Source organism: Malania oleifera, chromosome 12, assembly GCF_029873635.1.
Source record: "Malania oleifera isolate guangnan ecotype guangnan chromosome 12, ASM2987363v1, whole genome shotgun sequence".
Taxonomy (NCBI): Eukaryota; Viridiplantae; Streptophyta; class Magnoliopsida; order Santalales; family Ximeniaceae; genus Malania; species Malania oleifera.
This window is the reverse complement of record NC_080428.1, coordinates 19,446,179-19,461,355: the sequence shown is the minus strand read 5'-3', so window position 1 is coordinate 19,461,355 and position 15,177 is coordinate 19,446,179. Positions and strand designations below refer to the sequence as shown.

Here is a 15,177-nt window from a genome sequence, read left to right as displayed (position 1 = left end):
GTTTGAATATTCTTATATTCTTGATTCTGCTTAGATTCAGGAAACCTCTCTTCCACTTGTAAGTCCCTACAATATTTTCAGAAAAAAGAAATCCTTAGCTAACCAAGTCCGTACTCTTCTCATATCCCATAATAGACCTCAAGTCAAAGAATTCGTTCAGACCACAACCCTTGATAAATGCCTCATCCCAGCATCCTCTAGAGAACAGTATGTTGATCTTGAGCTTGACCAAGATCTGATCAGCCAATGGATCAGAGAAGGTTATACTCGCCTTCACTTTGGAGCTGTTCGTCTTCTCCTCACTCTACATGGCAGAAAAGGACTTCCTGTTACAGCCAGGATCACTCTCCTCAACACTACTTATACTTAGTATGAGCATGCTGCAATCAGAACTTCTCTCACTACATTTCAAGCTGGTTGAAAGCGCTGCCTCACCTTTTTCCCAAACTTCAATATTCCTTTAAGGGATAAAAATTTGAAGAATTGCATAAAGGTTCAGCTTCAAATCACTGGTGCTCCTCAGATATCTTCTGCTTACATGGCCACTCTTCACCATTAGCTTATTTACAGACTTCAAGATCATGCTGTTGATCTTCCCCTTCCGGGATAGTCTGACAACACTATTCTGATCACTGTTGAAAGAGAAGATGAAGTGCCAACCATTCTGTAGATACCACGGCAAATCCCTAGAGACGAATTGAAGCAGTTAATCCCCTTGGAATGGATTACTAGCTATGAACAACTTCACCACTAGTCAGTACCTATTCATCTCTCAGATCCGAAATTTCAGAGACTGCCGGATGGAACCGTGAAAACTGTGTTTAATCCAAAAATGGTGCTTCCTCCAGCACACCACCGGTCTTCCAATCCTTGATGATAAAGCCTGTCACTTTTGAAGATGACATTCCCATCAATAGTGTTAATACAGATGGATCTCCCATCTACACTGACAAAATTGAATTACATTTTATCTGGGATGTCGACCCTTTAATGTGTGATCCTGATTGCGATTGCCACAAATCACACCAGAAGGAAACCAAACCATCCTGTAAACCTTTTCCTCACAAAAAGCCTGATGACCCAAGCAGCCCATGAATAGGAATCCAGCGTCCAGATCCTAAACCTAAGCCCCTATGGATCTATGACAGAGCTCTTGAAATTCTTCGTCAAGAAAGATTACTTCCTCCAGAAGAACCTGATCTAGTTCCCTACCAGAATCCAGTACCTACCCATTGAATCCTATTCCTTCTTTATCCAAGGACATGTTTTGCGATCCAACCAGTTTATCAAAGTTCTCCTTTCCTCTAGTGAAATTGTAGATTATTTTGTTTTGATCCTCAATTTTACTCTTAAGATCACATATTTTTGAGTCTTTTATATTTTTGCCATTTACTTGCAGGGTTACTAGTTCTTGAGACATCTTGTTGATTTTACTCATGAGTACATCAATAAGCGAGTCTTTTTATTTTTTAGCTAATGTTGATGTTTCTAGTTTGTTCATTAGTTTTTCATTTTGTTCTTTCAATGCTATGTTTCTTTTGGTTACTTTTATGAACCTATTATGCAAAGAAAATAGTTCAGCCCGAATTTCTCTATATGAAGGCATGCTTTCAAATGAGTCACTACTTGATTCATCACTAGAATCGTCAGATGAGCTAAAGTAGGAATTTACCTCGTCGTCTCTTGCCATGAAGCATAGGCTTGCCACATCTTGATCGCTTGATTCATTTTCTGATTCACTTAAGCTTGAGTTTTCCCACGTGGTTGCTTTCATTGTTTTCTTTTTCTTCTTCTTTGCATCTTTCTTTAGCTGTGGACAATCAAGTTTTATATGTCCAACTTTCTTGCAGTTATAGCATGTAGGAGGTTCATTCTTTGTTTCTTTCTTCTAGTTTCACTTTTATCAGTTTTTGAGTCTCTGAATTTTCGAGCAAATCTCTTGTGCTTATTGAATAATTTTTCAAGTCTTCTAGTGAATAAGACTATCATCATCGTCTAATTCGTTGTCTTCTTCCTCACTAGAACTTTCTTTTGTAGCTTTAAGAGCTATTGACTTCTTTTGTTTGCTACCTTCAGTGTTTCGTTCATTTATCACCATCTCATATGTGAGGAGTGATCCTATCAATTCATCTAGGGAGGTATTCTTGAGATTTCTGCGCTCTTTTATGGCAGTGGCCTTGACTTCCCAAACTGGTGGAAGTCCTCTAAGGATTTTTCGAATCATCTCATAGGTAGAGTAGTTTTTCCCTAATGCATTAAGGGAGTTTATTATGTGGGTGAACCTAGTGTACATACTAGTGATAGTCTCTCCAGGGTTCATTCTAAACGCCTCATACTCGTTAGTGAGCATGTCAATTCTACTATCCCTCACGTCAACTGTTCCTTCATAAGTAGTTTCAAGCTTATCCCAGATTTCTTTAGCTGATTTACATTCCATGATCCTATTGAATTCGTTGGCATCCTAAGCACAATATAGTGCATTCAGTACACTTGAGTTTATCTACAGCATCTCTATATCATTGTCCGTCATTTCTTTTTCTTCTTTAGGTATTGTCTATATTTTTAGTGGGAATGAGGTCACAATGTGTGACTACTTTCCAGACCTTCCAATCCATGGTTTGTAAAAATATTCTCATTCGTTGTTTCCAGAAGGTGTAGTTAACACCGTAGAAGAGAGGTGGTCTAGATGAAGATTGGCCTTCGCCAAATGGGGATACACCTACGTGTGCCATAGGGATCTTTATGTAGCTTCTAGTTTAAGATTTACTACAACCTAGGGCTCTGATACCAATTAAGAATTTAGGTGTACTCCTAAGAGAAGGAGGGGGGGGGGGGTGAATTGGGTTTTTAAAATTTTCTTAATAACTTTAGTTTACAAATAGCTTATCCAACAGTCACACAAACACAATAACACTAATCAGCAACCACACAATCAACAATTCTTTGTATGTATATTATCACAATGCAAATTCAATCTTCTATGAATGAACAATATTCAAGATCAGCTGTATTCTTAAAACTTCAGTGTTCAAAATATTTTCAATCATACAACCAGTCAATTACTTGATTCTAATAACAATTAAAATCAAAATTTAAGTAAGCTCCCAATATTTAGCAATTTAGTATTTAAGTATAATCTGATTGTTTAATCCAACAACAAACAATCAATATAGTTCCTTTGATCAATATTCTAGCAATTCCCAATAACCAATAAGTTCTTAGCAATCATCACACATGCAGTTGATATACTTGCAATAATTTAAAGATATTAAGGGAAGAAGAGAGGAACACCAGATTTTTTACAAGGTTCGGCCAGCGGCCTACGTCCTTGCTCCAAGCAACACGCTGTGAGAATTTATTTCGAATTTCTTTACGTTTGAGGTGGAGATTTCTCTCTAATGAGAACACCCCTCTCTCTAGGCAACGATCCAACAATGCTAAATCGTCAAACAAAAATAGAAACAAGAAACAATTTTGTTCGTACAAGGAGTATTCTTAGTTAGAGCAGATTTGTATAATTGAAATTCAGTATACTTCAATCAAAATACAATATAGAAGATGAAACTCAGAAAAATATAACCAGGGTTTTGATTTAGATTTGAGAATCTTAGCAAAATAGATTAAAAATCCGTGGATTAAATCAGCAATAGCACAGCAGTGTTTCAGAAAGATTTTAAGCAAGATAACTCAAAATATTTGATTCGTATGTGCTTTGATGTTGTGTATAATTTTCGAAAATATCAAGTATTTATAGAGTGATAAAATTTCTTACTGTTTTCCCCAAGTTTCCTCTTTGTTTGGGAGTTGAGAAATCAATTTTGGAAACTTTATCAGCGCTGTTTAAAACTTAAACATGTACTTCAGTTGACTAAGGCCCGAGGGTTAATCGCCTGAGCTTCTTAAAATCAGCATGTTTTGAAGATCAGTGTTAAATCAGTTGACTAAATGTTAGAGGGTCAGTTGGCTGCTTCATATCTGTTTGCTTTATTATTAATCAGGATAATATGTCAGTTGCCTGTCCTCTTGCTAATACTGTGTTCTTCAAAAATTGATTTCAAAACTTAGCTTTAATCTTGTAAAATTTATTTGAGACTTAATAGAAATATTTTCCATGATTTAAAAGTAGGTCTTTATGTCAATGATATTCTTAAGAGCTTCAAAACATCCATATTGAAATTATGAAGTACTTACATGAGACTTTTGTAAAATAAGACTATCTAAGCTCTAGTCTTCATGCTTTAGCTTCCATTCTTTGTGTCCATCTTGAACTCTTTCTTCAATAAACTTCATCATCTTTCATGTCTTTAAGTACAATCCTCATTCATTCTCTTCAAACACTTGAACTTGATCTTAAGAACACTTTTGAAGCCTAAATCCTTACTTAAACAAATAAGTTAAGTATTCTCAATTTGTTATCATCAAAACTTGAGATTAAGCTTTGTTAGGCCAATAATCTTCTATCTTTCTTTCTAGACTAGTTATTTTTGAGTTTTTCTCATTTTTAGAAGTGACTTGTAATTTTACGTTCTCTAGTTCTTTTGATATCTTGTTGATCTTACTCTCTAGTTCAGCAATATATAGTCCTTTTCTTTTTCAACAGAGTTAATTGACTCTAATTTTTTGATTAACATGTTATTCTCGCTTTTTAGTGTGATGTTTCTTTTAGACACTCTAACAAAGCTTTTATGCAATTTAAATAGTTTGATTTGTATTTCAGTGTATGATGACATGCTATCACAAGATTCAATACAAGATTCATCACTAGAGTCATTGAATGAGTTTGAATGAGAATTTACCTCATCATTTAACGCCATGAGGTTTGCTATTTCCTGATCACTCGACTCGCTTTCCGAGCTGTTCAGCTGGAGTCGTTCCAAGTTGTGGCCTTCATTGCCTTCTTCTTTTTCTTCGTAGACTCTTTCTTGAGCTGTGGACAGTCAAGTTTTATGTGACCTACCTATTTTGCAATTATAACATGTTGGAGGTTCTGCTTTAGTTTCTTTCTTGCTTGTTTCTCTTTTGTCCATTTTAGATTCTCAAATTTTTTTAGCAAATCTCTTATTCTTTTTAAAGAATCTACCTAGTCGTCTAGTGAATAAAGCTAGGTCATCATCATCCATCTCTTCATTTTCATCGTCACTCGAGCTTTCCTTGGAAGCTTTAAGTGCAATGGATTTCTTAGCTTTGTCAACTTCAGTTGATCTTGTATTAATGTCTATCTCATACGTGAGAAGTTACCCAATGAGTTCATCTAAGGTTATAGCTTTTAGGTTCCTACCTTCAGTTATAACCGTGGCCTTGGGTTCCCAAACAGGTGGAAGTCCACCAAGGATTTTCCTAATCATTTCGTATGTTGAGTAGTTTTTCCAAAGTGCATTTAGGGAGTTTATAATGTGGGTGAACCTAGTATACATACTCGATATAGATTCTTCTGGCTTCATCTTGAAGGCTTCATACTCACTAGTGAGCATGTCTATTCTGCTATCCCTAACATCTACGGTTCCCTCATATGTTATCTCTAGCTTTTCCTAGATTTCCTTGGCAGTCTTACAGCCCCTTATCCTATTAATCTCGTTTGCGTGTAACGCACAATACAGGACATTCATTGCACTAGAGTTTATTTGTAATTGTTTCATGTCAGCCTCATTCATTTTGTTTTCTTCCTTAAGAATTTCCTTATTTACAATAATCTTAGAAGGAACATAGTTCCCTTGGATTATGACTGTCCAGACTCTCCAATCCATCGCTGGTAAGAATATTCTCATTCTTTGTTTCTAGAAGGTGTAATTTACACCGCAAAAGATTGGGGGTCTAGTGGAGGAATGTCCTTCACCGAATGGGGATACACGTAGGTTCGCCATTGTGATCTTTGTGCAACTACCTATTAGGATATGTTACAACCTATGCTCTGATACCAATTGAAAGTAATGGTGTAGTCCCAAGAGTGGGGTGAGTTGGGTATTTTGAAATTTTAATACGCAAAAGATTGATTCATTTTAAAACTTAATTATCACGTACCTTTACTATTTCAATCACGACGAAAAACTAAGCAGCGAACAGCTATACCAATCAGCAATCCTAAATATATAATCAAATCTCAATATTAACAATATTCTTGACTAATTAATTTCAATACCAATATGATCAATCACAAGTATTTGTTCTTGTATTTAAACAGTTAATTAACCAATAACAATCAATCCCGGCAAGTTAAATCTCATCTGAATGTGTAACTATAGCAGATTAATATTGACAATAAGATTATTTAACCATACAAATATTATTTTAGAATTTGAACAATTTACCAATCAATATCAATCAATATTAAATTATCTCAGCCGAATAACTCAATTCTGAATTTACAATTTCAGCAGCGTTTGATTTACAATGGAAATTTAAATCATTCAAAGTATCCACAAATTTACCTCAGCATTCATACAATTCCCAAATCAATTTTAATTCATTCACAGCAGATAATAATCAATTTATAAGTGCAAGAAAGTAAAGAAATTTAAGGGAAAGAAGAATACCAAGATTTTTTATGAGGTTCGGAGGCTTGCTTATGTCCTTGCCTCAAGCAACCCGCTGTGAGGATTTCCTTTATTCTCTTCGTTCAATAGGTGGATTTCCCTCTCTCTTTTCAGTAGGTAGAGACACCTATCAAGCAAGAACACCCTCTTGCTTGTTCGATTCTATCCCTGAATCGAAAGTTCAAAAGCAATACAGCCACAGATTTTCGTAGAAGTAGAAAACTCTCTAAGAGCAGATTTGTACAATTTAAAACACAAATGACCTCTCAACAATAAGATGTAATAAAGCTCAAGAGAAATCTAGGTTTTTTGGACTAAGAAATATGAAAAACGAAGATCAAAAACCAGATTTTGATTTTCAGCAGTGAAGAATAGCGCACAGCAGCTATGAAAGTTGAAGTCGATGAATAATATGTGCGATTGGATTGATTGAGGTTGCCCTAACACGATTAGGCTTGCCCTTAAATAGTGGGTTTTGAAATCTGATCACTTGCCCAAAATTTAGAAAAAATATATTTTGAAAACGCTAAGAAATCGCACTGTTTATAATTTAAACCGTGACACTTTGGTCGCCGGAATTTATGCTTCGGTTGCCCGAACCATTAAGAAATAGGAATTTCAAATAGGCAGTAGCACTTCGGTCGCCCGATCCTTGACTTTGGTCACCCGAACCTGTTCAGTTGCCTAAACATTCTTGTTCGGTCGCCCGAACCAACACTGTCTTGGCTTTTTCAATGGCAGTACCACTTCGGTCGAATGGACCAAGAGTCCGGTAGCCCGAACTCACTGTTGCCAGAACAGTTTGTTCAGATTCTTGTGAATTCAATGTTCTTTATTTCAAAACTCATTTGTAATCTTTTTGAAAAGATATTTAAACTTCGAAAAGACATTTTCCGAGTTTTTGAAATAGGTTTGTAAGTCCAATTTTATCCTATGAGCTTCGTACACAATCTTAACATTGAGAAGTACTTACATGAGACTTCTAATACAATACACATCAAATAGAAATTAAGCCCTCATGTCTTGAAGCTATAACTTCATCCAAGCTTTAGCCAATCTTCATTTAGCTTTTATCCTTCATGGCTTTTAAGTTTTAAATAAGATCCATTTTGCTTCCATTGTGCTATCATATTGCTTGTAAGATATAAAACCTAAAACTTCACTTAAACGCACAAGTAGAGTTCTTTGTTTGTTATTATCAAAAACGAGATTAAGCCTTGTTAGGCCAACATGATACCCATACCTCATGGAAACACTCAACTGAATCTTGCGAAGTCAGTTTGAGGTGTTTCACGTAAGGTCTCCAAATATGTAAGAAATTGCTCAAATAATCACAATTCACAAAGAAATTATTCACATGATATCACTGAAATTGAACATTACTTGAATAAGGATCGAGTATCCACAGCTTGAGAATTGTCTCGAACTTCTAGCTATAATGAGAGAAACAGGGAAGGGACTAAGTGAATTAGTTAATTCTTATGCCTTATCTGTCCTTTCCCCTGTCCAAGTTCATCCAGGAAAATAACTAAGAGTGGATGGGAGGACTGCAATCATTACAAAGAAAGTTTCTCAGGATATTGCTGAAATTGAACTACCTTCTTGAATCTGCATTACTAGAATAAGGATGGGGTGTCCACACCTTGAGAATTTATCTCAAATTTCTAGCAATAATGAGAGCAGGAGAGAAGAGAGTAAGAGATAAGTTATATGTCCTTACCTTTCCAAGTTCATCTGGGAAAATAACTAATAGGGGATTAGAGGAGTACAATCATAAACAGATTTTCATTCTTAAATTGAACAACCTGCCTGAATCCACATTACTAGAATAAGGATTGAATACCCATGCCTTAGGGACTGCAATTCGGGTTTCTTTCACTTGCATTCACAGGGTAGCTAGTGGTTGCTTGAATCAGCAGTATTAGATCTCTCTTTCTTTGGGATAAGGGTAAGGAAGGTGGAGTTTGCACTGATACCCACAAATACATTTCTATGAAATTCCCCCCAAAACCTCATGATGTCCTTGTGCTAGATCTCCCAATTCTCCTAATAAGATGCCATTGTGAATTCGTTAGAGCTGGGGGGGGGGAGGTTATTCCTACACATTTCCAACACTATTTTCCTAAATTGTTCTTCATTTTGGCCTCTTGAGCTAGTGATCTGACCTCACCTTGATGGGATTCCAATCGAGGCTCTCCAATGTAAACCAACTAGGTCAATCTGTAAACAGATACTTGTAGAATTTCGTAATCTCCTCCCAATCTGTGTGTGATCTCTTACCTGGTTAGAGATTGGAAGGCAGCATTATTATAATTTTTTGTTTGTTTTCTTTTGTCTTCTTTTGTCGTTTGGAGAACTTCTTGTTCTCCCCCCACTGTATCCCTTTAGATTGTTGTTAATGCATTGTTTTTTAATCCAAAAAATAAAATTCTGGAAATATGAGAGCAAGAGAGAAGAGAGCATATGAGAATTAGGGGCCGTTTGGTATCACCGTCAAAAATTAGAGAAACAAAAACCAGAAACGAAAAAAAACCCCAAAACGGAAACTAAAAACTACAAACCAACAACCTATTTAGTTTTTATGAAACTAATACAAATTAAAAAATTAATTAAAAAAATGCTCATTTTCATCTTTAAATCAAAATATTATAAAAATATGATTAAAATAATAAAATTACAAATAATACGCATTTAAAAAAATAAATATAATAAAAATAAAACTTATTATAATTATTTTACTTAATTGTTCTACTTTCAAAATTTATTTTGCAATAAAAAATTTATTGGACATGACAATTGAAAAATAGTAAAAGTATTTTGTAATTGGCTTTATTATTATTTTTCAAAATTTATGTATATTTTTATTTTAATTATATTTAAATTCATATGTCATTTAATTTTTTATTTTTATTTAAGTGTATAAAATGAATAATTTAATCCAAAAAAAGTTATTATGGATATTAAAATAAACCAAAAAATCTGGTTTCCAGTTTTTTGGAAAATAGCTAAAAGTCGGCAACAAATACAGAAAACTGATAACAGAAAAAATGTGTTTTTATAATATGTTTTTTCACTGGAGAAATAGGAAACAATAACGATACCAAACAGACCCTTAGTGAATTCTTACGTAGCTTGTTTATCCTTCCCCCATCCAAAGTTCACCTAGGAAAATAACTAAGAGAGGATGAGAGAACCGCAATCATTATTTAGGCTGCCTATCCAGCATACATATTTTAGGTGTATAATTAGAACATTAGGATGCAAGTATTAGTTCTTCTTGTTGTGCAATTTTCTATTCTGTTGGGGTTAATTTGTAATCATGCTTGTTAGTTAACTATGGAGTATCGATGCTTTTAGTAATTGTATGATGGAGTTAGTTATCAATTTGAATTCAGAATCTGTGTTTATTTTTCTCATCAAAGTCTTTTCTTTTCTTTCTCATATATCTCTCTTTCCATTTAAATCTTTGTTGCTTGACATCAAGCTAGGTTTTGTCACTTTGAGGAAGCTATGTTATATGCTAACCTAACAAAATGTATTTTTCTCCATCCTAGTGTGCTCTCTTGTTTTTTTTTTTTTGGTTTTTGAGCAAGGAATAGTTATTAAGAAGTGGATTGAGATTAGGACTATTTATTAAGTTTGCAGCTTTCACGACTACTTTCTATAGGCGATTTATTAGGGTTTTGGCACCATTATGGCTCCCATCTTTGATTGCCTTAAGAAAGTGGAGTTTCATTGATCCTTTCGGTTGGAGCTTTTAGAGACATTAACAAAAGCACATGTACTTAGGCATAGTTTAGTAGTGTTTGAGGTTGCTTATGATGCCTCCTGGGTAGGCATAGGTAGAGTTTTTAATTTGGAAATGAGAAACTCTTAAGAGGCAAATAAAAATGCAACATGCATGATAAAGAGCTTTATGCCGTGGTGAGATCCCTATAACATTGAAGATATTGCTTTTACCCCAGCGTTTGTACTTCTTACACCACCTTCCTTCGCGATATTTGTGTTTACAAAAAGGTAGAATACTAAGCATGCTGGTCTTCTAGAGTTCCTTAATGAATATATGTGCATTAGCGTGCATGTCTGATATATTATACCTTCTTGTAGAATTGTAGTGTGATTTCCGTTTTTCATTTTTTTTTAAATTTTTTTAATTTTTAATAATCGGGAACAGATGTTGGATGACTTGGGCTCCATGTGGTCTGATGAAGGAGCAAATGAAGTTAGGTTTGACAGTGGCAAATCTAAGGTGAAAAAGGTAAAAAAAAATTAGCTAATTTGAAACATTTGGTGAACTATGACGGGAAGCGATTAAAGAGGGGTTTTCTTAGCTGATTGTGGCAGTTTTTATTTTGTTTTTGTTTTTTTATTTTTATTTTTCCCTCTTTTTATTTTCTTGCTTTTCTTTTCCTTTTTTATTTTCCTTTTTGAGGATTTAGTATCCTCCCTATGATTTTATATTCTATTCCTAATATATCTTCTTTTATTATAAAAAAAATAATCAGGAACAGAATTCATTAAAGGGTGCCATCCATGTACAAAACAGTATCAAAAGAGAAAGTACTCGTTATATAGGTGTCAAAAAATTTAAGAACAGTGTGGATGTCTGTAATGTACAATCCACTATGCCAACTGATATTTAGTGCTAGTCCATCTGTCTTTGATTATATTCAGTGGTGTAGCTGATCCTTCAAAAGCTCTTCCATTTCTTTCCTTCCGCACAATCTAAAAAAGGGTTCAGGGTATAAGAGCCAAAGCTGTCCTTACTTGACCGAAATTCCTTTCCTTGCCTGGATTTCTTCCCCCTCCCCCCCTCATACCAGTGGCCCATTGCTGCCAGTTCAGTGCAGTGGCCAGATCCCAGATGTGTCTGGTCCTATAGCGGTAGAAGCATATAGTCAATTGTCTCAGCTTCTTTTTTGCACAAGCTGCATTTTGTTGCAAGGGGCAGTTCCCTTCTTTGCTGGTTGTTGACCATGATGATGTTCCCTAGGGTTGCAGCCCATGCAAAAGAAGCAACCTTTGTGGTGGCAGGTGTCTTCAAAATGAGCCTCCAGGATAATTTTCTGCTGGTTACTGCTGGAGATTCCTATTTTTGGAACTGACTGTAGAGTTGCCGCTATTGTCCAGGGTCCACTTTGGTTCGTTAGGGATGTTTTCGTAACGAAGTTTGTACAGGCTGCCAAAGAAGTCTACAATGGTTCCAATTTCCTAATCATGGGTCTTCTTGTCAAGTGGGATGTCCCAGGTAATCCCATTGGCTGAAAGTTGGAGTCAACTACTATAAGTGCATCTTTGTGGAACTAAAAATGGCTGGAAACCTTGTGCTAAGAGGAGAGGGCAACACCAAATGTCATGCCAAAGAAAATATTATCTCAATTCCTCATGTCAAATTTGATAGAGGAGAAAAAAATATTCTCAGTCGTTCCATTTGTATCTCCAACTCCTACATGATTGGATTCTTTAACTTCTTTAGAAGTTCGGTCGTTGTAGATCATATTTTGAAATGGTCTTTTTCTCCAAAATGACCTTGTTTCATTCATGAACCTCTAAAGCCATTTCCCAAGTAGTTTAGTTAATTGTAGGGTAGGAATGCTGAAATAGATTTGATACTTGTATGTTGAAGTTACTGGTAATCAAAATTCCAAATCCATGTCTCTCTTCTCTCTCCATCTATCTACAGCAAATAGTTCTTTCTTCTTCTTCTTCTTCCTCCCTTCTGCTCTTTCTTTCTCTCTCGTACTTCTCTCTTTCCCTGCTATTCCCTGCTGTACGGTATCAATAAGTCACTGAGGCCACTGCATGGATTCTAATTACTAGTGTATGTGCTAATTGAGTTGGGTCATTCATAGGCAACCCTATTCAGATATAAATTTGAAGTCCATCATCTCCCTCTTGTTTGTAGATGGAAAAATGTTTTAAGCCTCATCTCCAAAGCTTTATTGCCCACTCTGTTCTTATAGTCCAATGATCCATGCAACCACCAAGTTCACTTGTCTGAGTGCTAGACTTGATTAGGGCTATAACAAGTCATTGGATCACGATACTATCTGTCTCTAATCCCTCAAAAAGATGCTCGACTCCATACTACAATCTACTCACAATAGAATTGCAGCAGTCATAAAGTGAACTAAATTGTCAGCAGTGACAAGAAAATGTGAATGTGTGATAAAATGTCATTGCTTTTGCCCTGGTGTCAAACGAGGGATTTTTGACAGCTTCTCTGCCATATTTCCTTAGGATTGAACCACTCATAGCCTTGGGCAATTAGAGGCTTGTATATTATGTTCATACTCGAGAACTATTATTTCTCTTGTTGTGAACCTGGAGTGCATGAGGTTAATACTTGGATTAACAGTTAAGTTCCATTTATCAAGAAACCTGGCCTGTGTGATATAAGAGCAACAAAATGGGCCGTGTACATCAGTCAAGTTTCTTGATAACTGTGACTTAAGTGCTAATCCAAGTAGGTGTCATAATGTGCTTTATGTTCAATCCTACTAAAAGGAACAGAAGTACTGTAAGGTTCATATATACAGTCAAGTGTCATAAATGATGTACATAATGTAGTACAAGAAAATAATGTATTTGGTATGCATATTTTAACATGCTGACCAACTCCTATGAACTGTGGCAAACACATGGAACAATTATGCATCCCAATATTTTAATGAAGAAGAAGAAAGTATCAATCATATTTATTTATTTTGTTTTTATTATCAATTTTTTCCCTTGAGGGTATTTGACCTATGTGTTCAGTTTGCACAAGTAAGTTGGTCCAAATGTGCAAAAGACAAAGCCGTAAAAAGATAAAGCCTGTAGCAATCAGATAAAAATGCATCTTATAAGGGCCTTGCACCTGTTTTGCCTCAGGCTTGGCGTGTTCCTGATTGAAGACACCTGGTTTGAGCCTAGGCAAAGCCTTGTTGCCTCTGGGTTTTTTTGGTACCAAGGCACCTTTCACAACTGTTTTGAACTATTCTATCTCAATAAAAGTCTCTCTAGGGAAGTAATAGATATTATTATGAGAATTTATTTACTAATAGAATGGGAGTTCTCCATTCTGATCAATTTTTGGTTTGTTTTTTCATTCACATGTGGCCATGGCTGGTTAATTTGAGGCTCATGCATTTTCATGTCTGCATTTTTTTCATGCTCTGATCACTTTTTGGCTTTTTTTTTTGATTTATCACATGTGGCCATGGCTGGTTAATTTGAAGCTCATGCATTTTCATGTCTGCATTTTTTTCATGCTCTGATCACTTTTTGGCTTTTTTTTTGATTTATCACATGTGGCCATAGCTGGTTAATTTGAAGCTCATGCGTTTTCATGTCTGCATTATTCTTCATGCTCTGATCAATTTTTGGCTTGTTTTTTTGATTTATCACATGTGGCCATGGCTGGTTAATTTGAAGCTCATGCATTTTCACGTCTGCATTTTTTTTCATGCTCTGATCAATTTTTGGCTTTTTTTTATGATTCATCACATGTGGCCATGGCTGGTTAATTTGAAGCTCATGCATTTTCATGTCTGCATTTTTTTCATGCCACTGGTATGACTGTAATGCTTGTTGGATTTTTAGGCATGAATTTTGCACCAAAGCTGGTCGCCCAATCACATGACCTTAAATGCACTTTTTTAAAAATAAATGTAATTGCTGATTGTTGCTGTGTCATTCCTTCACCTGTGTGCAGATCAAGTCATCTCAGATGTCTTAGACTCGTGAGTTGCCATGGCATTTCAGATGATGGGCTGAGTGAAGGAGCTAAAAAGCTTTCATTTCTGGGAGAACTTGAGCTTTCTTATTGCTCATTCTCAATAGAAGCTCTGGAAGCTGTTGGTCGCTGTTGTCCTCTCCTAAAATCGTTCAAACTGAACAGTCATGGTTTCAAACGCCCACACATAGAGTGTGACGAGGAGGCTATGGCTATTGCAGAAAACATGCATGAGTTACGCCATCTCCAGCTCTTTGGGAATAAGCTAACAAATGAAGGCTTGCAGGCCATTCTTGATGGTTGTCCATACCTTGAATCTCTTGACCTGCGCCAGTGTTTCAACGTTAATCTCGGGGTTAATTTGAGGAAAACATGTGCGGAGAGGATTAAAGAATTGCGGTGCCCCTATGACTCCACAGATGACTATGAGTTTGATGCTGCGATTCCTGATGATGGTTCTTTTGGGTCTTATGGATCTTTTGATGAGCTCTACCCATCTGAATTTTCTGATCTTGATATCCTGTCTGATGATGAGTACTATGAATTCTCTGGTGGCAGTGATTTCTCCGACTATGGGGGCAGTTTTTTCAAGTTGGAATAATAGTTTGTTGATTTAAGTTCAAAATTTTCCAGGTGAGGAAACCAGAAGCCTGCAAACTTCTGCTCTACTAATTTGTAAGATTTCCAGTGAAGCTAAAACTGAAAACTTAAAAATTGCACTTCTCTGAAATATAGCCCAGATTTTCTTCGATAAGATTGTGGTGCTTGATTTTGTACAGCTGATGGTGTTGTTGGGGCCTTCTTGATGGAGATCCGTAGCAGTCTGGAATGGCATCATAGTGGGGCTATCATTTGCTTCTCTGTGAATGGCATATGCAATTTCCTGCAATAAATATATATATGCTTTGTTTTATTTTCATTTGTTTTATA

General features: G+C 35.8%; 1 protein-coding gene across 2 annotated transcripts in view; it reads left to right on the top strand.

The window, feature by feature from the left end:
- The window catches only part of LOC131144288 (F-box protein SKIP19-like), a 57,013-nt gene extending 41,853 nt beyond the window's left edge, over window positions 1-15,160 (top strand). Inside the window, exons 2-3 of one of the 2 annotated variants that reach the window (XM_058092839.1) lie at window positions 14,227-14,880; window positions 15,027-15,160. In XM_058092839.1, the coding sequence (XP_057948822.1) occupies window positions 14,227-14,848 (622 nt within the window). In that variant the 3' untranslated portion in view covers window positions 14,849-14,880; window positions 15,027-15,160. Of the gene's footprint in view, window positions 1-14,226 lie in introns of both variants that reach the window. The other variant, XM_058092838.1, reaches the window with a different exon arrangement.
- Window positions 15,161-15,177: the final 17 nt, after the last annotated feature.